The 20,950-nt window shown below is 51.9% G+C and overlaps 2 protein-coding genes across 51 annotated transcripts in view; both read left to right on the top strand.

Moving 5' to 3' along the window:
• The window catches only part of LOC126993331 (titin-like), a 68,429-nt gene extending 51,923 nt beyond the window's left edge, over nucleotides 1–16,506 (top strand). The window contains exons 13-20 of the mRNA XM_050852275.1: nucleotides 1,705–1,830; nucleotides 2,571–2,759; nucleotides 3,425–3,592; nucleotides 4,400–4,747; nucleotides 5,821–10,184; nucleotides 10,239–14,704; nucleotides 14,762–14,769; nucleotides 15,203–16,506. Of these exons, the coding sequence (XP_050708232.1) occupies nucleotides 1,705–1,830; nucleotides 2,571–2,759; nucleotides 3,425–3,592; nucleotides 4,400–4,747; nucleotides 5,821–10,184; nucleotides 10,239–14,704; nucleotides 14,762–14,769; nucleotides 15,203–16,506 (10,973 nt within the window). The remainder of the gene's footprint in view (nucleotides 1–1,704; nucleotides 1,831–2,570; nucleotides 2,760–3,424; nucleotides 3,593–4,399; nucleotides 4,748–5,820; nucleotides 10,185–10,238; nucleotides 14,705–14,761; nucleotides 14,770–15,202) is intronic.
• Nucleotides 16,507–16,558: 52 nt separating this feature from the next.
• LOC126993336 (mucin-5AC-like) lies at nucleotides 16,559–19,052 on the top strand. 50 transcript variants are annotated; one of them, XM_050852318.1, is made up of 5 exons: nucleotides 16,559–17,569; nucleotides 17,651–17,731; nucleotides 17,780–17,812; nucleotides 17,894–17,926; nucleotides 18,023–19,052. In XM_050852318.1, exons 1-5 carry the CDS (start codon nucleotides 16,796–16,798, stop codon nucleotides 18,917–18,919), a joined length of 1,818 nt encoding a protein of 605 aa, XP_050708275.1. In that variant the 5' UTR covers nucleotides 16,559–16,795; the 3' UTR covers nucleotides 18,920–19,052. The 50 variants fall into 50 exon arrangements, with proteins under 50 accessions (XP_050708275.1, XP_050708302.1, XP_050708290.1 ...); XM_050852345.1 differs by lacking the exon at nucleotides 17,780–17,812 and having other exon boundaries at nucleotides 16,559–17,308; nucleotides 17,651–17,740; nucleotides 17,822–17,926; XM_050852333.1 differs by lacking the exon at nucleotides 17,651–17,731 and having other exon boundaries at nucleotides 17,756–17,812.
• The last annotated feature ends 1,898 nt before the right edge of the window (nucleotides 19,053–20,950 follow it).

Here is a 20,950-nt window from a genome sequence, read left to right as displayed (position 1 = left end):
TGCTTGAATAATCCTTACGTGAAAAGTCCCTTAAGAGTAATGATATTCAGATCTTTACTAAGGAATAGTTTTAGGATGGTATTTTAAGACACAAACTTATCACACCAGTTATTTCTAAAGGTCAAAGAGGGGGTCAGTCGGGTTCTAATGAGTGTTTCTTTAGGTTCACGGTACAGAGGAAGGGTCACACTACCACCAGAGCCATAAAACTACCCTTGTAAATGCCCACAACTCCTACGAAAGCCTTGTCAAATATGTGTTTCTTTATGTTCACGGTACAGAGGAAGGGTCACACTACCACCAGGGCCATAAAACTACCCCTGTAAATGCCCACAACTCCTACGAAAGCCTTGTCAAATATGTGTTTCTTTAGGTTCGCGGAACAGAGGAAGGGTCACACTACCACCAGGGCCATAAAACTACCCTTGTAAATGCCCACAACTCCTACGAAAGCCTTGTCAAATATGTGTTTCTTTATGTTCACGGTACAGAGGAAGGGTCACACTACCACCAGAGCCATAAAACTACCCTTGTAAATGCCCACAACTCCTACGAAAGCCTTGTCAAATATGTGTTTCTTTAGGTTCACGGTACAGAGGAAGGGTCACACTACCACCAGGGCCATAAAACTACCCTTGTAAATGCCCACAACTCCTACGAAAGCCTTGTCAAATACGTGTTCTTTGGCTGCGAAATGTTTTAAAATACGACCCCAATTAGTGTTTCCTTATATATTTTGATTTGGGTAATAATATAAATAGCTATACACAATTTTAAGGTGGTGAAGGCAACGAAGACAACATACTTTACATAGTTTTAAAATATTGGTGTGTCCTGGTTTTAATAATGACTTAGTTTTACTCTTAATATCTCATAGTGTGTTTGTGTTATTAATATCTTCAGTTTACACAAGTTTTATTAATATTGGAGTTCTTTTTAATTTTTTATCTAACAGCTTTTGATAACGTCATTTAGTGTTAATTGCCTCGTTTTGATGTTAATTCCATTCTGTTTTAGTTATTAATATTTTTTTTTAATATTTTTTAACATCTTTGGTTTAACTTTAACGATTAATATTAGTTTTATGATTATTAACGTACTTATTAATCTAACTTACCCCCCCCTCCCCTCTCCCCTTCCTTCCCCCTCGCCCCCCCACCCCTCCTCCTCAACCCCCTTTCCTCTCCCCTACCCCTATCACCCCCACCTTACTACCCCACCCCCATCACCTCCTACTCCTCACTCACACCAATCCCCTCACTCTCCTTCCCTCCCCTTCCCTCGCTCCCCTCCTTCCAACTCCCCTTCCCCACCCCTACTCCTTCCCTCCCCTTCCCTCGCCCTCATTTCCACTCCCCTTCCTCACCCCTACTCCTCCCCTCCCCTTCCCTCGCTCCCCTCCTTCCAACTCCCCTTCCCCACCCCTACTCCTTCCCTCCCCTTCCCTCGCCCTCATTTCCACTCCCCTTCCTCACCCCTACTCCTCCCCTCCCCTTCCCTCGCTCCCCTCCTTTCCACTCCCTTCCCTCCCCTTTCCTTCCCTTCCCTTCCTTCACCCCTCTCACCCCAAATTCCCTTCCCTTATCCCTTCAACCCCACCCTTCCTCCTTACCCACCACCCCTTTTCAACCCCTCACCCCTTCACTCCCTACCTATCACCTCCCTTCCTCCCCCTTCCCTCCCCCTGCACTCACCCCCTCACAGCTGACTTGGACTCCACTAAACCCGAGGAAGAGGAAGACAAAGAGGAGGAGGAAGAGGAGGAGAGGGAGGAGGAGAGGGACTCGAGTAGTTCTTCTTCTTCCTCCTCCTCCTCCTCTTCTGATGAAGGTAAAAAGATGCACACACACACACACACACACACACACACACACACACACACACACACACACACACACACACACACACACACACACACACACACATTTAATATTAATACTATTTTTTTGTGATTTTAATAATTGTAATATTTTCTAATGAACTCTTTTTGTTTTCTTTGTTATTTATGTCTAATATTAATAGATAAATAGAGAGATAGATAGATAGATAGAGATAGATAGATAGATAGAGAGAGAGTTTGTTCAGAAATGTAAAATAAAAATGAATGAAAAAAAAGTAAAGAATAATCTTTTTTTTTATATTAATTTAAGTTTATTTTTACTATGCTAATATTACACACATTCTCATCTCCACTTCCCACTCATTTCCACTCATCTCCACTCCACAACTCATCTCCACTCATCTCCACCTCCCACTCATCTCCATCACTCATCTCCACTCATCTCCACTCCACAACTCATCTCCACTCATCTCCACAACTCATCTCCACCACTCATCTCCACAACTCATTTCCACAACTCATCTCCACTTATCTCCACTTATCTCCGCAACTCATTTCCACTCATCTCCACAACTTATCTCCGCAACACATCTCCACTCATCTCCAATCATCTCCACAACTCATCTCCACTCATCTCCACTCATCACCACCTCATTCTTTTACACACCACCACCACCACTTCCACTAACTCCACCTCCTCCACCTCTTCTCCCCCCCCCCCCCCCGACAGAAGACTCCACCCCCCGCACCAGGAGAGGAGTGAAGGAGGACAGCAAGAGGAGGGAGAGGAAGGAGGAGAAGGAGGAGAGGAGGAGGGAGAGGACCAAGGTCACCTCCACCACCATCACACCCTCCTCCCCGCGTGACATCACCTCCACCTCCTCCACCACCATCTCCACCACTAGGTCACAGCCATTGGGTAAGTACCTCCACTCATCTCCACATCCTCCTTCACTCATCTCCACTTTTTTCTGTTTTTCTTTTTCTCCATTTCCTGTTTTCATCATCATCTCCTCCTCCTCCTCCTCCTCCTTTCTAGTACTCATCTCCACTATTATACTATCTCCACCTATTCTTCCACTCATCTCCACCTTCTCCACTGTCCTTTACCATTAGTCTCCTCCACTCATCTCCACCTACTCATCTCCACTCATTATCTTCTCTCATCTCCTCCTCCACCACTGTTTTTTTCATTCATTCCTTCATCTCCACCTGTCATCTCCACCTCTTATCTCCACTCATCTCCACCAATTATCTCCACTCATCTCCACCTTCTCTGATCTCATACTTCACTTTTTTTCCCACTCATATTCCCTCATCTCCACCACTCATCTCCACTACTCATCTCCACCACTCATCTCCACTCATCTCCACCTCCTCTAACCTCACGCTTCACTTTTTTCCTCACTCACCTTCCCTCATCTCCACGACTCATCTCCACATATCTCCATTCATCTCCACTCATCTCCACCACTCATCTCCACCTCCTCTAACCTCATACTCCACTTTTTTCATCACTCATCTTCCCTCATCTCCACCACTCATCTCCACTCATCTCCACCACTCATCTCCACTCATCTCCAGACACAGAAGAAGAGACAACCAGGACGAGGTCGTGGAGGCAGCAGAATGAGTACACCTCCACCTCCACCTTCTCCACCTCCTCCACCTCCTCCACCTCCACCGACAAGCCCAAAGTGGAGAAGAAGCTGACGGGAATTCTCAAGAAGACCTCCACCTCCAGCCTCTTGGGTAGGTACTCTTACTCTTGAATTTTCCTCTTGATTTTTTCCTCTTGTTTATTATTTTTTTATTGTTTTTTTATTGTGATTTCCTTTTCGTTTTCGCGTCCTCTTCTTCCTCTTGTCCTTCCTCTTGATTTTCTCCTCTTGAATTTTCCTCTTGATTTTTTTTTTTGTGTTCTGATTGCTTGTTTTTTATTGTATTATTTTTCCCTTTTCTTCTTCCTCTTCCTCCTCTTCTTCCTCTTGAATCTTTCCTCTTGATTCTTTGTAATTGCTTGTTTTTCTTTTTTGTTATGTTTTTCTTTCCCTTCTCCTCTTCCTCTTCCTTCTCCTCTTCCTCTTCCTCTTCCTTCTCCTCTTCCTCTTCTCTTCCTCTTCCTTTTCCTCTTCTTTTAATTGTTTTCACTGTTTTCCTCCTCTTCCTCTTCCTCTTCTTCTTCCTCCTCTCATCTCCTTTTCTCCTCCACTCATCTCCTCTCCTCCACTCACTCATCTCCTCTCCTCCACTCTAATCTCCACTCATCTCCTCTCCTCCACTCACTCATCTCCTCTCCTCCACTCTAATCTCCACTCATCTCCTACCCACTCATCTATTCTCCACTCATCTCCACTTACTCATCTATCCTCCACTTATCTTCTCTCCTCCACTCATCTCCTATCCTCCACTCACTCATCTCCTCCCCTCCACTCTAATCTCCACTCATCTCCTATCCTCCACTCACTCCTCTCCTCTCCACTCATCTCCTACCCACTCATCTATCCTCCACCTATCTTCTCTCCTCCACTCATCTCCACTCATCTCCACGCACCACAGGAGACGTCAAGGAAGAGAAACTCGACAGAAAGAAGCCGGAGGAGGACGAGGAGAACCGGGTGGTGAGATCGACCAAGCTCTCACGAACCGAGTTGAACACCGCGGATGAGATTCTGAACACGATGACGGACGCTCAGATCTCCAGACTCTCCCAGGAATTCGATCTCCGCGCGCAGGAGGACGGCGTGATCAGGGCGGAGGAGGAGGAGGGAGTGGAGGAGGTCGAGGGAGGCTACAGGGTCGTTTCCCGAGCTCGCGGTGAGAAGGAGGACGGGTCGAGGTTTGAGCGAAAGACTTCCTACACGGAGATTAAGCTGCAGCCCACCACGACGACCGCCGGTGATGAGGGTGAGTACTGGTGGTGACTGGTGATGACTGGTGATGACTAGGGGTGTTGTGGTGATGATTGTGGTGTTGTGGTGATGACCAGTGGTGTTTTGGGGAAGGCAATAGGTAGTGGAGGTGATGTTTGTTGGGCTGGTGATGAGTTCTATTGGTGATGCGAGTGAGAATTGGTGATGAATGTGGTGATGACTGTGGTGTTTTGGTGATGACTTTGGTGTTGAATGATGTGGTGATGGCTGACAAGAAGAAAATAGGTATAAAAACAAAACAAATAGTGAAGGTGTCATTTGTTAGGCTGGTGATGACTGTGGTGATGAATGGTGATGACTGATGGCGTTAGTGATGAGAAAAAAAAAGGTGATGAAGGTGATATCTGTCAGGCAGGTAAGGTAGATGGTGTTGTGGTGATGACCGTAGTGGTGGTGGTGATGACGATGGTGGTGATGTGAGGGTGAGTTTTGGTAGTGAGGAGAGGTGGTGAGTGTGCATGGGGGGTGTATATGGTGGTGGTGATGAAGCGGTGATGAAAGATTGGTGATGAGGAAGGAATCGAACTGGTAAATTGGATATAGGAAGAGGTTGAAAAGAAAGGAAGAAAATATAGAGGATTGGATAGCATTGAGGAGAGTCGAATCCTCTTATGAATGGGGTTTATTATTATTATTATTATTATTATTATTATTATTATTATTATTATTATTATTATTATTATTATTATTATTATTATTATTATTATTACTGTTATTATTGCTGTTATTATGTGTCCTAACTGATATTTTCCCCCTTATTAGCAGGTAAGTGAGAGAGAGTATGCATGTATGTATATATATAAATTTGTGTATGTATATATATATCTGTGTGTGTATGTGTACCTGTATATATCTGTGTATGTATATGTTTGTGTGTACCTTTGTGTATGTATATCTATGTGCTGTATGTGTGTGTGTGAGTGTGTACGTTTTCAACCCTATATAAATATGTGCTGTATGTGTGTGTGTGTGTGTGTGTGTGTGTGTGTGTGTGTGTGTGTGTGTGTGTGTGTGTGTGTACGTTTTCAACCCCTCCATCAATCACAGGTGTACAGCCGGCGGCCACCACCCAACGGACCTCTGACGGCACACGTACACAAACTCGCACACAGACGGCCTACTCGCGTGTACAGACGGACGAAACACGTACATACAGAGAGTACCTACGCACACGGAACGAGGAAACACGCACACAGACTGAGAAAAAAAGTACACACACATTTGAACCACGTACACAGACACCGGAGCCACGGACACACACGGACACACGCACACACACAGACACATACGGCCTCAGTCATATCACTTCCGCTCGCCTCGTTTTAGAAAGCCAGGCAAAGGAGAGAAAGAGGAGCCCGGGGAGGAAGGAAGAGGAAGAGCCAGAAACCAAGAGGAGGCCAGAAAAAGAGCCAGAAAGAGAACCTCAGAGGGAGCCAGAAATCAAGAGGAGGCCTGGGGATGAGCCAGAAAGAGAACCTCAGAGGGAGCCAGAAATCAAGAGGAGGCCTGGGGATGAGCCTGAAACCAAGGAGCCACTGAAGTTGTCAGATATCAAGAGGAGACTATTTGAAGAGCCAGAATTCAAGAGGAAGCCTGACAGAGAACCGCGGAAAGAGCCAGAAACCAAGAGGAGTCCAGTCAGGAAGGAGGAAGAGCCAGAAACCAAGAGGAAACCTGAGAGAGAACCGCGGAAAGAGCCAGAAACCAAGAGGAGTCCAGTCAGGAAGGAGGAAGAGCCAGAAACCAAGAGGAAGCCTGACAGAGAACCGCGGAAAGAGCCAGAAACCAAGAGGAGTCCAGTCAGGAAGGAGGAAGAGCCAGAAACCAAGAGGAAGCCTGACAGAGAACCGCGGAAAGAGCCAGAAACCAAGAGGAGTCCGGTCAGGAAGGAGGAAGAGCCAGAAACCAAGAGGAAGCCTGACAGAGAACCGCGGAAAGAGCCAGAAACCAAGAGGAGTCCAGTCAGGAAGGAGGAAGAACCAGAAACCAAGAGGAAACCTGAGAGAGAACCGCGGAAAGAGCCAGAAACCAAGAGGAGTCCAGTCAGGAAGGAGGAAGAACCAGAAACCAAGAGGAAGCCTGAGAGAGAACCGCGGAAAGAGCCTGAAACCAAGAGGAGTCCAACCAGAAAGGAAGAAGAGCCACAAATCAAGAGGAGGCCTGATAAAGAGCCTGAAACCAAGAGGAGTCCATCCAGAAAGGAGCCAGAGCCAGAAACCAAGAGGAGGCCTAGTGATGAGCCAGAAACCAAGAGGAGGCCAGACAGAGAACCAAGGAAACAGCCAGAAACCAAGAGGAGTCCCGTCAGGAAGGAGGAAGAACTAGAAACCAAGAGGAGTCCAACCAGAAAGGAGCCAGAGACGGAAACCAAGAGGAGGCCTAGCAGGGAGCCAGAAACTAAGAGGAGTCCATTAAGGAAGGAGGAAGAGCCAGAAACCAAGAGGAGTCCAACTAGAAAGGAGCCAGAGACGGAAGCCAAGAGGAGGCCTAGCAGGGAGCCAGAAACCAAGAGGAGTCCAACTAGAAAAGAGCCAGAGACGGAAGCCAAGAGGAGGCCTAGCAGGGAGCCAGAAACCAAGAGGAGTCCAACCAGAATGGAGCCAGAGACGGAAACCAAGAGGAGGCCTAGCAGGGAGCCAGAAACTAAGAGGAGTCCAACCAGAAAGGAGCCAGAGCCAGAAACCAAGAGGAAGCCTGACAGAGAACCAAGGAAAGAGCCAGAAACCAAGAGGAGTCCAGTTAGGAAGGACGAAGAGCCAGAAACCAAGAGGAGTCCCGTCAGAAAGGAGTCAGAGCCAGAAACCAAGAGGAAGCCTGACAGAGAACCAGGGAAAGAGCCAGAAACCAAGAGGAGTCCAGTCAGGAAGGAGGAAGAGCCAGAAACCAAGAGGAGGCCTGACAAGGAGCCTGAGAAAGAGCCAGAAACCAAGAGATGGCCTGACAAAGAGCCTGAGAAAGAGCCAGAAACCAAGAGGAGGCCTGACAAGGAGCCTGAGAAAGAGCCAGAAACCAAGAGGAGGCCTGACAAAGAGCCTGAGAAAGAGCCAGAAACCAAGAGGAGGCCTGACAAAGAGCCTGAGAAAGAGCCAGAAACCAAGAGGAGGCCTGACAAAGAGCCTGAGAAAGAGCCAGAAACCAAGAGGAGGCCTGACAAGGAGCCTGAGAAAGAGCCAGAAACCAAGAGGCGTCCCGATCAAGAGCCAGAGAAAGAGCCAGAAACCAAGAGGAGGCCTGACAAAGAGCCAGAGAAAGAGCCAGAAGTCAAGAGGAGGCCTGATAGAGAGCCAGAGAGCAAGAGGAAGCCTGCCAAGCAACCACAGGAAGAACCAGAAACCAAGAGGAGTCCAGTCAGGAAGGAAGAAGAGCCGGAAACCAAGAGGAAACCCGACAAGGAGCCACTTAAAGAGCCTGAAATCAAGAGGAGGACTGACAAAGAAAGAGAAACTAAGAGGAGTCCAGTAAGAAAGGAAGAAGAGCCAGAAACCAAGGGGAGACCTGATAAAGAGCCAAAGGAGCCAGATACCAAGAGGAGTCCTGAGAGGGAGCCAGAAACCAAGAGGAAACCTGATAAAGAGCCAAAGGAGCCAGATACCAAGAGGAGTCCTGAGAGGGAGCCAGAAACCAAGAGGAGTCCAGTAAGAAAGGAAGAAGAGCTAGAAACCAAGAGGAGTCCCGTCAGAAAGGAGCCAGAGCCAGAAACCAAGAAGAGGCCTGACAGAGAACCAAGGAAAGAGCCAGAAACCAAGAGGAGTCCAGTTAGGAAGGAGGAAGAGCCTGAAACCAAGAGGAGACCTGAGAAAGAGCCAGAAACCAAGAGGAGGCCTGACAAGGAGCCTGAGAAAGAGCCAGAAACCAAGAGGAGGCCTGACAAGGAGCCTGAGAAAGAGCCAGAAACCAAGAGGAGGCCTGAAGAGAAACAAAAAGAGCCAGAAATCAAGAGGAGGCCTGAGAGAGAGCCACACACCAAGAGGAAGTCTGGTGATGAGCCGGAGGTCAAGAAGACTGACAAGGAGCCGGAAACCAAGAGGAAACCGGATAAAGAGCCACAGAGAAAGCCAGAAATCAAGAGGAGTCCAGTCAGAAAAGAGGAAGAGCCAGAAGCGATTAAGAGCCCAAGAGAGCCACAACGGGAGCCAGAGCCAAGAAGAAAACCTGTCAAAGAGGCAAAGGAACCAGAAACCAAGAGGAGGCCAGGTGAGGAGCCAGAGACCAAGAGGAGGCCCGACATAGTCACCAAGAAAGAGCCAGACACCAAGCAAAGGCCTGACAGAGAAGCACAAAGGGAGCCAGAAACCAGGAGGGAGCCAGAGAAGAAACCACAAGATGAGTCAGAACCCATCACGAGGCCTGACAGAGAACCGCGAGAGCCGGTGACGAAGAAACCTGACAAGAAAACACCGGAGCCAGAACTAAAGACTAAACCTGGTGATGAGCCAGAAACCAAGAGGAGGCCTGGTGATGAGCCAGAAACCAAGAGGAGGCCTGGTGATGAGCCAGAAACCAAGAGGAGGCCTGGTGATGAGCCAGAAACCAAGAGGAGGCCTGGTGATGAGCCAGAAACCAAGAGGAGGCCTGGTGATGAGCCAGAAACCAAGAGGAGGCCTGGTGATGAGCCAGAAACCAAGAGGAGGCCTGGTGATGAGCCAGAAACCAAGAGGAGGCCTGGTGATGAGCCAGAAACCAAGAGGAGGCCTGGTGATGAGCCAGAAACCAAGAGGAGGCCTGGTGATGAGCCAGAAACCAAGAGGAGGCCTGGTGATGAGCCAGAAACCAAGAGGAGGCCTGGTGATGAGCCAGAAACCAAGAGGAGGCCTGGTGATGAGCCAGAAACCAAGAGGAGGCCTGGTGATGAGCCAGAAACCAAGAGGAGGCCTGGTGATGAGCCAGAAACCAAGAGGAGGCCTGGTTCTGAGCCAGAAACCAAGAGGAGGCCTGGTGATGAGCCAGAAACCAAGAGGAGGCCTGGTGATGAGCCAGAAACCAAGAGGAGGCCTGGTGATGAGCCAGAAACCAAGAGGAGGCCTGGTGATGAGCCAGAAACCAAGAGGAGGCCTGGTGACGAGCCAGAAACCAAGAGGAGGCCTGGTGATGAGCCAGAAACCAAGAGGAGGCCTGACTATAAGCCAGAAAACAAGAGGAGGCCTGGTGACGAGCCAGAAACCAAGAGGAGGCCTGGTGATGAGCCAGAAACCAAGAGGAGGCCTGGTGATGAGCCAGAAACCAAGAGGAGGCCTGGTGACGAGCCAGAAACCAAGAGGAGGCCTGGTGATGAGCCAGAAACCAAGAGGAGGCCTGGTGACGAGCCAGAAACCAAGAGGAGGCCTGGTGATGAGCCAGAAACCAAGAGGAGGCCTGGTGATGAGCCAGAAACCAAGAGGAGGCCTGGTGACCAGCCAGAAACCAAGAGGAGGCCTGGTGATGAGCCAGAAACCAAGAGGAGGCCTGGTGACGAGCCAGAAACTAAGAGGAGGCCTGGTGATGAGCCAGAAACCAAGAGGGTCACCGAATACGAACTAGAAATCAAGAGGAGATCTGATTATGAGCTAGAAATCGAGAGGTCTGACTATAATCTCGAAATCAAGAGGAGGCCTGGTGACGAGCCAGAAACCAAGAGGAGGCCTGGTGATGAGCCAGAAACCAAGAGGAGGCCTGGTGATGAGCCAGAAACCAAGAGGAGGCCTGGTGATGAGCCAGAAACCAAGAGGAGGCCTGGTGATGAGCCAGAAACCAAGAGGAGGCCTGATGATGAGCCAGAAACCAAGAGGAGGCCTGGTGATGAGCCAGAAACCAAGAGGAGGCCTGGTGATGAACCAGAAACAAAAACCAAGAGGAGGCCTGGTGACCAAGCAGAAGCCAAGAGGAGGCCTGGTGATGTACCAGAAACCAAGAGGAGGCCTGGTGATATACCAGAAACTAAGAGGAGGCCTGGTGATGAGCCAGAAACCAAGAGGAGGCCTGGTGATGAGCCAGAAACCAAGAGGAGGCCTGGTGATGAGCCAGAAACCAAGAGGAGGCCTGGTGACCAACCAGAAACCAAGAGGAGGCCTGGTTCTGAGCCAGAAACCAAGAGGAAGCCTGGTGATGAGCCACAAACCAAGAGGAGCCCTGGTGATGAGCCAGAAACCAAGAGGGTCACCGAATACGAACTAGAAATCAAGAGGAGATCTAATTATGAGCTAGAAATCGAGAGGTCTGACTATAATCTCGAAATCAAGAGGAGGCCTGGTGACGAGCCAGAAACCAAGAGGAGGCCTGGTGATGAGCCAGAAACCAAGAGAAGGCCTGGTGACCAGCCAGAAACCAAGAGGAGGCCTGGTGACGAGCCAGAAACCAAGAGGAGGCCTGGTGATGAGCCAGAAACCAAGAGGAGGCCTGGTGACGAGCCAGAAACCAAGAGGAGGCCTGGTGACGAGCCAGAAACCAAGAGGATTTCCGAGTATGAACTAGAAATCAAGAGGAGATCTGATTATGAGCTAGAAATCGAGAGGTCTGACTATAATCTCGAAATCAAGAGGAGGCCTGGTGACGAGCCAGAAACCAAGAGGAGGCCTGGTGATGAGCCAGAAACCAAGAGGAGGCCTGGTGACCAGCCAGAAACCAAGAGGAGGCCTGGTGATGAGCCAGAAACCAAGAGGAGGCCTGGTGACCAGCCAGAAACCAAGAGGAGGCCTGGTGATGAGCCAGAAACCAAGAGGAGGCCTGGTGATGAGCCAGAAACCAAGAGGAGGCCTGGTGACCAGCCAGAAACCAAGAGGAGGCCTGGTGATGAGCCAGAAACCAAGAGGAGGCCTGGTGATGAGCCAGAAACCAAGAGGAGGCCTGGTGATGAGCCAGAAACCAAGAGGAGGGCTGGTGATGAGCCAGAAACCAAGAGGAGGCCTGGTGATGAGCCAGAAACCAAGAGGAGGCCTGGTGATGAACCAGAAACAAAAACCAAGAGGAGGCCTGGTGACCAACCAGAAACCAAGAGGAGGCCTGGTGACCAAGCAGAAACCAAGAGGAGGCCTGGTGATGTACCAGAAACCAAGAGGAGGCCTGGTAATGAGCCAGAAACCAAGAGGAGGCCTGGTGATGAGCCAGAAACCAAGAGGAGGCCTGGTGATGAGAAAGAAACCAAGAGGAGGCCTGGTGACCAACCAGAAACCAAGAGGAGGCCTGGTTCTGAGCCAGAAACCAAGAGGAAGCCTGGTGATGAGCCACAAATCAAGAGGAGCCCTGGTGATGAGCCAGAAACCAAGAGGGTCACCGAATACGAACTAGAAATCAAGAGGAGATCTAATTATGAGCTAGAAATCGAGAGGTCTGACTATAATCTCGAAATCAAGAGGAGGCCTGGTGACGAGCCAGAAACCAAGAGGAGGCCTGGTGACGAGCCAGAAACCAAGAGGAGGCCTGGTGATGAGCCAGAAACCAAGAGAAGGCCTGGTGACCAGCCAGAAACCAAGAGGAGGCCTGGTGACGAGCCAGAAACCAAGAGGACGCCTGGTGATGAGCCAAAAACCAAGAGGAGGCCTGGTGACGAGCCAGAAACCAAGAGGATTTCCGAGTATGAACTAGAAATCAAGAGGAGATCTGATTATGAGCTAGAAATCGAGAGGTCTGACTATAATCTCGAAATCAAGAGGAGGCCTGGTGACGAGCCAGAAACCAAGAGGAGGCCTGGTGACGAGCCAGAAACCAAGAGGAGGCCTGGTGATGAGCCAGAAACCAAGAGGAGGCCTGGTGAGCCAGAAACCAAGAGGAGGCCTGGTGATGAGCCAGAAACCAAGAGGAGGCCTGGTGATGAGCCAGAAACCAAGAGGAGGCCTGGTGATGAGCCAGAAACCAAGAGGAGGCCTGGTGACCAACCAGAAACCAAGAGGAGGCCTGGTGATGAGCCAGAAACCAAGAGGAGGCCTGGTGACCAACCAGAAACCAATAGGAGGCCTGGTGATGAGCTAGAAATCAAGAGGAGGTCTGGTTATGAGCCAGAAATCAAGAGGAGGCCTGGTGATGAGCCAGAAACCAAGAGGAGGCCTGGTGACCAACCAGAAACCAAGAGGAGGCCTGGTGATGAGCCAGAAACCAAGAGGAGGCCTGGTGATGAGCCAGAAACCAAGAGGAGGCCTGGTGATGAGCCAGAAACCAAGAGGAGGCCTGGTGATGAGCCAGAAACCAAGAGGAGGCCTGGTGATGAGCCAGAAACCAAGAGGAGGCCTGGTGACCAACCAGAAACCAATAGGAGGCCTGGTGACCAACCAGAAACCAAGAGGAGGCCTGGTGACCAACCAGAAACCAAGAGGAGGCCTGGTGATGTACCAGAAACCAAGAGGAGGCCTGGTGATGAGCCAGAAACCAAGAGGAGGCCTGGTGATGAGCCAGAAACCAAGAGGAGGCCTGGTGATGAGCCAGAAACCAAGAGGAGGCCTGGTGACCAACCAGAAACCAAGAGGAGGCCTGGTTCTGAGCCAGAAACCAAGAGGAAGCCTGGTGATGAGCCAGAAACCAAGAGGAGGCCTGGTTCTGAGCCAGAAACCAAGAGGAGGCCTGGTGATGAGCCAGAAACCAAGAGGAGGCCTGGTGATGAGCCAGAAACCAAGAGGAGGCCTGGTGATGAGCCAGAAACCAAGAGGAGGCCTGGTTCTGAGCCAGAAACCAAGAGGAAGCCTGGTGATGAGCCAGAAACCAAGAGGAGGCCTGGTGTGGTGCCAGAAACCAAGAGTACGCCTGGTGATGAGCCAGAAACCAAGAGGAGGCCTGGTGATGAGCCAGAAACCAAGAGGAGGCCTGGTGATGAGCCAGAAACCAAGAGGAGGCCTGGTGATGAGCCAGAAACCAAGAGGAGGCCTGGTGATGAGCCAGAAACCAAGAGGAGGCCTGGTGATGAGCCAGAAACCAAGAGGAGGCCTGGTGATGAGCCAGAAACCAAGAGGAGGCCTGGTGATGAGCCAGAAACCAAGAGGAGGCCTGGTGACCAACCAGAAACCAAGAGGAGGCCTGGTGATGAGCCAGAAACCAAGAGGAGGCCTGGTTCTGAGCCAGAAACCAAGAGGAGGCCTGGTGATGAGCCAGAAACCAAGAGGAGGCCTGGTGATGAGCCAGAAACCAAGAGGAGGCCTGGTGACCAACCAGAAACCAAGAGGAGGCCTGGTGATGAGCCAGAAACCAAGAGGAGGCCTGGTGATGAGCCAGAAACCAAGAGGAGGCCTGGTGATGAGCCAGAAACCAAGAGGGTCACCGAATACGAACTAGAAATCAAGAGGAGATCTGATTATGAGCTAGAAATCGAGAGGTCTGACTATAATCTCGAAATCAAGAGGAGGCCTGGTGACGAGCCAGAAACCAAGAGGAGGCCTGGTGATGAGCCAGAAACCAAGAGGAGGCCTGGTGACGAGCCAGAAACCAAGAGGAGGCCTGGTGACGAGCCAGAAACCAAGAGGAGGCCTGGTGATGAGCCAGAAACCAAGAGGAGGCCTGGTGATGAGCCAGAAACCAAGAGGAGGCCTGGTGATGAGCCAGAAACTAAGAGGAGGCCTGGTGATGAGTCAGAAACCAAGAGGAGGCCTGGTGATGAGCCAGAAACCAAGAGGAGGCCTGGTGACCAGCCAGAAACCAAGAGGAGGCCTGGTGATGAGCCAGAAACCAAGAGGAGGCCTGGTGACCAACCAGAAACAAAGAGGAGGCCTGGTGATGAGCCAGAAACCAAGAGGAGGCCTGGTGACCAACCAGAAACAAAGAGGAGGCCTGGTGATGAGCCAGAAACCAAGAGGAGGCCTGGTGACCAACCAGAAACCAAGAGGAGGCCTGGTGATGAGCCAGAAACCAAGAGGAGGCCTGGTGATGAGCCAGAAACCAAGAGGAGGCCTGGTGACCAGCCAGAAACCAAGAGGAGGCCTGGTGACCAGCCAGAAACCAAGAGGAGGCCTGGTGACCAGCCAGAAACCAAGAGGAGGCCTGGTGATGAGCCAGAAACCAAGAGGAAGCCTGGTGATGAGCCAGAAAGCAATAGGAGGCCTGGTGAAGAGCCAGAAACCAAGAGGAGGCCTGGTGATGAGCCAGAAACCAAGAGGAGGCCTGGTGACCAGCCAGAAACCAAGAGGAGGCCTGGTGATGAGCCAGAAACCAAGAGGAGGCCTGGTGACCAGCCAGAAACCAAGAGGAGGCCTGGTGATGAGCCAGAAACCAAGAGGAGGCCTGGTGATGAGCCAGAAACCAAGAGGAGGCCTGGTGATGAGCCAGAAACCAAGAGAGGCCTGGTGATGAGCCAGAAACCAAGAGGAGGCCTGGTGATGAGCCAGAAACCAAGAGGAGGCCTGGTGATGAGCCAGAAACCAAGAGGAGGCCTGGTGATGAGCCAGAAACCAAGAGGAGGCCTGGTGATGAGCCAGAAACCAAGAGGAGGCCTGGTGATGAGCCAGAAACCAAGAGGAGGCCTGGTGATGAGCCAGAGCCAAGAGGAGGCCTGGTGATGAGCCAGAAACCAAGAGGAGGCCTGGTGATGAGCCAGAAATCAAGAGGAGGCCTGGTGATGAGCCCGAAACCAAGAGGAGGCCTGGTGATGAGCCAGAAACCAAGAGGAGGCCTGGTGATGAGCCAGAAACCAAGAGGAGGCCTGGTGATGAGCCAGAAACCAAGAGGAGGCCTGGTGATGAGCCAGAAACCAAGAGGAGGCCTGGTGATGAGCCAGAAACCAAGAGGAGGCCTGGTGATGTGCCAGAAACCAAGAGGAGGACTGGTGATGAGCCAGAAACCAAGAGGAGGCCTGGTGACCAGCCAGATATCAAGAAGAGGACTGGTGATGAGCCAGAAATCAAGAGGAGGCCTGGTGATGAGCCAGAAATCAAAAGGAGGCCTGGAGATGAGCCCGAAACCAAGAGGAGGCCTGGTGATGTACCAGAACCTAAGAGGAGGCCTGGTGATGAGCCAGAAACCAAGAGGATTCCTGGTGATGAGCCAGAAACCAAGAGGAGTCCTGGTGATGAACCAGAAACTAAGAGGAGGCCTGGTGATGAGCCAGAAACCAAGAGGAGTCCTGGTGATGAGCCAGAAACCAAGAGGAGGCCTGGTGATGAGCCAGAAACCAAGAGGGTCACCGAATACGAACTAGAAATCAAGAGGAGATCTGATTATGAGCTAGAAATCGAGAGGTCTGACTATAATCTCGAAATCAAGAGGAGGCCTGGTGACGAGCCAGAAACCAAGAGGAGGCCTGGTGATGAGCCAGAAACCAAGAGGAGGCCTGGTGATGAGCCAGAAACCAAGAGGAGGCCTGGTGATGAGCCAGAAACCAAGAGGAGGCCTGGTGATGAGCCAGAAACCAAGAGGAGGCCTGGTGATGAGCCAGAAACCAAGAGGAAGCCTGGTGATGAGCCAGAAACCAAGAGGAGGCCTGGTGATGAGCCAGAAACCAAAAAGCCTGACAAAGAACCACTGTTAGAGTCAGAAATGAAGAGGAGGCCTGTCAAAGAGCCACAAAAGGAGTCAGAACCTAAGAGGCGTCCTGTCAAGGAGCCGCAGAGGGAGCCAGAGCCCAAGAGGAGCCCTGTCAAGGCGCCACAGAGGGAACCTGAGGCCAAGAGGAGCCCTGTCAAGGCGCCACAGAGGGAGGCAGAGCCCAAGGGGAGGCTACGTAGTGAGCCCCATGAGCCGGCTAGCCCCGGTCAGCGTGTCCCTGGCAGCCCCTCGCCGCGGCTGCCCGCCAGGACGGCCCGCGCCACGCAGCCCGCAGCAGGAGCCCTGCAGGCAGGAGCCTGAGCCTCGCCCGCGAGGATCCAGGAGCCTGCAGGAGCCCCTGAGGCCTCCCTGCAGAGCCAGCCGTTCTGCAGCGTGTCTGCCGCCGCGCCCCTCAAGGCGCGCCAGCCCAGGAAGTGGTCCGTGGAGCGCGCCTCTGTGGAGCGCTTCTCCGTGGAGGGCCGCGCCGCCAGCCTGCAGAGCCTGTCCGTGGCCTCCACTGCCGGCTCCACCACCTCCTCCGTGCCCAGCTACATGCTGCCGCGCGGCAACTCCTGCGCCTGCCGCAGACACACGCCGGAGCGCGACGCCCATGCTGTGGAGGCCACGCTGCTGCACGCCTACGAGTACACGCGCTGCACCAAGCGGCGCAGCTCGCCACGGCCGCTGCCCGACCACCCGCAGCACGCGGCGCCCGGCGGCGGCGGTGGCGGGGGTCTCTACTCCGTCTACTTCGGCCCCAAGGACGGCGCGGCGCCTGAACCCCGGGAGCCAGTCGAGCGGCGCCCAGGGGAGCCAGGACACACGCCAACTGACCGCCGCCCCCGCCAGCCAAGGGAACCAGGCGAACCAGGTGAACCAGGTGACCGGCGCCCAGGTGAACCAGGCTACTACAGACCAGGCGAACCAAGTGAACCAGGTGACCGGCGCCCAGGTGAACCGGGCTACTATAGACCAGGCGAACCAGGTGAACCAGGTGACCGTCGCCCAGGTGAACCAGGCTACTACAGACCAGGCGAACCAAGTGAACCAGGTGACCGGCGCCCAGGTGAACCGGGCTACTATAGACCAGGCGAACCAGGTGAACCAGGTGACCGTCGCCCAGGTGAACCAGGCTACTACAGACCAGGCGAACCAAGTGAACCAGGTGACCGTCGCCCAGGTGAACCAGGCTACTACAGACCAGGCGAACCAAGTGAACCAGGTGACCGTCGCCCAGGTGAACCAGGCTACTACAGACCAGGCGAACCAAGTGAACCAGGTGACCGTCGCCCAGGTGAACCAGGTGAACCAGGTGACCGTCGCCCAGGTGAACCGGGCTATTACAGACCAGGGGAACCAGGTGAACCAGGTGACCGTCGCCCAGGTGAACCGGGCTATTACAGACCAGGGGAACCAGGTGAACCAGGTGACCGTCGCCCAGGTGAACCAGGTGACCGTCGCCCAGGTGAACCGGGCTATTACAGACCAGGCGAACCAGGTGAACCAGGTGACCGTCGCCCAGGTGAACCGGGCTACTACAGACCAGGTGAACCAGGTGACCGTCGCCCAGGTGAACCGGGCTACTACAGACCAGGCGAACCAAGTGAACCAGGTGACCGTCGCCCAGGTGAACCAGGTGAACCAGGTGACCGTCGCCCAGGTGAACCGGGCTATTACAGACCAGGCGAACCAGGTGACCGTCGCCCAGGTGAACCGGGCTACTACAGACCAGGCGAACCAGGTGACCGTCGCCCAGGTGAACCAGGCTACTACAGACCAGGCGAACCAGGTGACCGTCGCCCAGGTGAACCAGGCTACTACAGACCAGGCGAACCAGGTGAACCAGGTGACCGTCGCCCAGGTGAACCAGGCTACTACAGACCAGGTGAACCAGGTGAACCAGGTGACCGTCGCCCAGGTGAACCAGGTGACCGTCGCCCAGGTGAACCAGGTGACCGTCGCCCAGGTGAACCAGGTGACCGTCGCCCAGGTGAACCAGGCTACTACAGACCAGGCGAACCAGGTGAACCAGGTGACCGTCGCCCAGGTGAACCAGGCTACTACAGACCAGGTGAACCAGGTGAACCAGGTGACCGTCGCCCAGGTGAACCAGGTGACCGTCGCCCAGGTGAACCAGGTGACCGTCGCCCAGGTGAACCAGGCTACTACAGACCAGGCGAACCAGGCGAACCAGGTGAACCAGGCGACCGTCGCCCAGGTGAACCGGGATACTACAGACCAGGCGAACCAGGTGAACCAGGTGACCGGCGCCCAGGTGAACCAGGCTACTACAGACCAGGCGAACCAAGAGAACCAGGTATCCGCAGCCCAGGTGAACCAGAAGCAGGTTATTCCAGGCCAGGGGAACCAGGGGAACCAGACGGCCGGTTCATCATCACCAGAACCACGCGACGAACCCAGGACTTCCGAGACCCGCGCCCCGGGGACTGGCACCGCTACGAGACCGAGACCGAGGATGGAACCAGAACCATTAGGAGTACCGATGGAACCACGGAGACCACCTTCAGAACCGTGGAAGGAATTGATAGAACCAGAGAGACCGAGGACATCAGGGACATTAGAGAACTTCAGCTGCGTGATGAAAGAAACCTCGAGATCAGAAGTGAAACCGAGAGAAGGCAATTCGAGACCAGTTCCCGCAGCTCTCAGTTGGATACCCACGAGGACGAGAGAACCCAGAGAGAACTTGGGTTTCGTGTACAGAGGGAACTAGAGACCAGAAGTGACACGGATATCGACACCAGAGCCAAGAGAACGCAACACGAGACCAGCTTGCAAAGAGACCAGCACGAGACCAGCTCCCAGAGAGAAATCGATATCAGAAACCAGAGACTAGAGACCAGAAGTGAGATGGATTTCGACACCAGAGCCAAGAGAACGCAATACGAGACCAGCTTGCAAAGAGACCAGCACGAGACCAGCTCCCAGAGAGAAATCGATATCAGAAACCAACAGGAGTACGAGATTAGAAAACGTAGAGAACAAGAGACCAGAAGTGAGATGGAGTTCGATACCAGCGCCAAGAGAGCGGAACACGAGACCAGCTTGCAAAGAGACCAGTACGAGGCCGATTCACGGAGAGAACTTGAAACCAGAAACCAACAGGACTACGAGATCAGAAAACGTCAGGAAGTTGAACAGAGAAGTGAGACCGGTTTCGAGACCAGAGGGAATAGATACCAGTACGAGACCAGCTCCCAGACAGACCAAGAGGAATGCGAGATCAGAAAACAGAAAGAGCTAGAAACGAGAAGTGATCCCGATTTCGACACCAGATCCACGAGATACCTGTACGAGACCAGCTCCCAGAGAGAACACGAGACCAGAGAACAGTTCGAGACCAGAGTTAGACAGGAATACGAGATTAGAAAACAGAAAAAGCTAGAAACGAGAAGTGATTCCGATTTCGACACCAGATCCACGAGATACCTGTACGAGACCAGCTCCCAGAGAGAACACGAGACCAGAGAACAGTTCGAGACCAGAGTTAGACAGGAGTACGAGATCAGAAAACAGCGAGAACTAAAGACCAGAGGCGAGATCGATGCTTCTGGTCTCGAAACTCAAACATACACATATACACCCACACACATACAACCCCACGAGACAGAGACCGAGACCGCTGACCACTACCCTCACCGCCTCCACCACCACCACCGCCCCCACCACGGTCAGGAGGGGGGGGAGGGAGGGGAAGGCGCCCCCCCTCAAAGTGGCAGTAAGTGGACAAGATTGGCACTAACGAGGCCACTAACCCCTCTTGTGTCAGCTGTCCACACCCGTCCTCGTGACACATGTGTTCTCGAGGACACACCTGTTTTTCGAATGCTTGATCTCGTATGGACATAAGTTTCCTTACACACACACACACACACACACACACACACACACACACACACACACACACACACACACACACACATCTGTTTTCTTTACAAAGTTCTCGAAAACACTTACACATCTGCAATCACACACCTGCTTTCTCTCTCTCTCTCTCTCACACACACACACACACACACACACACACACACACACACACTTCCCTTTCCCTGTCCATCCTTCCACGTCACGCCAAGTTGTTGTTTTTTTTTCTTAATTCTTCACAAATCTATTTTTTACTGTCATTTTTACTCGCCTCGCCTCGCCTTTTTATCGCCTCGCCTATTTTTGTTTAAAGCTTTATCGCCAATTATTATTATTATTATTATTATTATTATTATTATTATTATTATTATTATTATTATTATTATTATTATTATTATTATTATTATTGTTTATACCGACAAGTTACTTTCTTCTTTGCTTCTGTTTCGACCATTGACGCTTTCTTGCTTTCTTTTTTTTTCTTTATTTCTTTGCTTTTTTTAATTTATTTTCTTTCATGTTTACTGTACGTCTCTCTCTCTCTCTCTCTCTCTCTCTCTCTCTCTCTCTCTCTCTCTCTCTCTCTCTCTCTCTCTGTTCGTCTTTTTCTCTGTTGTTTCATCTCCATTCTTTCTTTAATTCTCTCTCTTTCTTTTCTTTCTCTCTCTTTACTTTCATTCTCTTCCTCCTCCTCCTCCTCCTCCTCCTCCTTTTCTTTCCGCTTTTCTCTTCCATATTCTCTTATTTCTCTCCTTTCCATTCTCTTGCCCCTCCTCATCCTCCTCCTCCTCCTCCTCCTCTTCCTCTTCTTCTCCTTCTTTCTCTTTGACCAAACAACAACATCAACGAGAGAAAAAACGTAAACAATGATATTTACGCT

The sequence above is a fragment of the Eriocheir sinensis genome, unplaced genomic scaffold (genome assembly GCF_024679095.1).
Source record: "Eriocheir sinensis breed Jianghai 21 unplaced genomic scaffold, ASM2467909v1 Scaffold602, whole genome shotgun sequence".
NCBI lineage: Eukaryota > Metazoa > Arthropoda > Malacostraca > Decapoda > Varunidae > Eriocheir > Eriocheir sinensis.
This window is presented reverse-complemented; position numbering and strand designations above follow the sequence as displayed.

Coding starts and splice junctions, on each gene's coding strand:
- LOC126993336 (XM_050852290.1), top strand. CDS start 16,796: ATGCTGTGGAGGCCACGCTGCTGCACGCCTACGAGTACACGCGCTGCA. Junction 17,927..18,022: donor CTACAGACCAGGCGAACCAG/GTGACCGTCGCC, acceptor CAGGCGAACCAG/GTGAACCAGGTGACCGTCGC.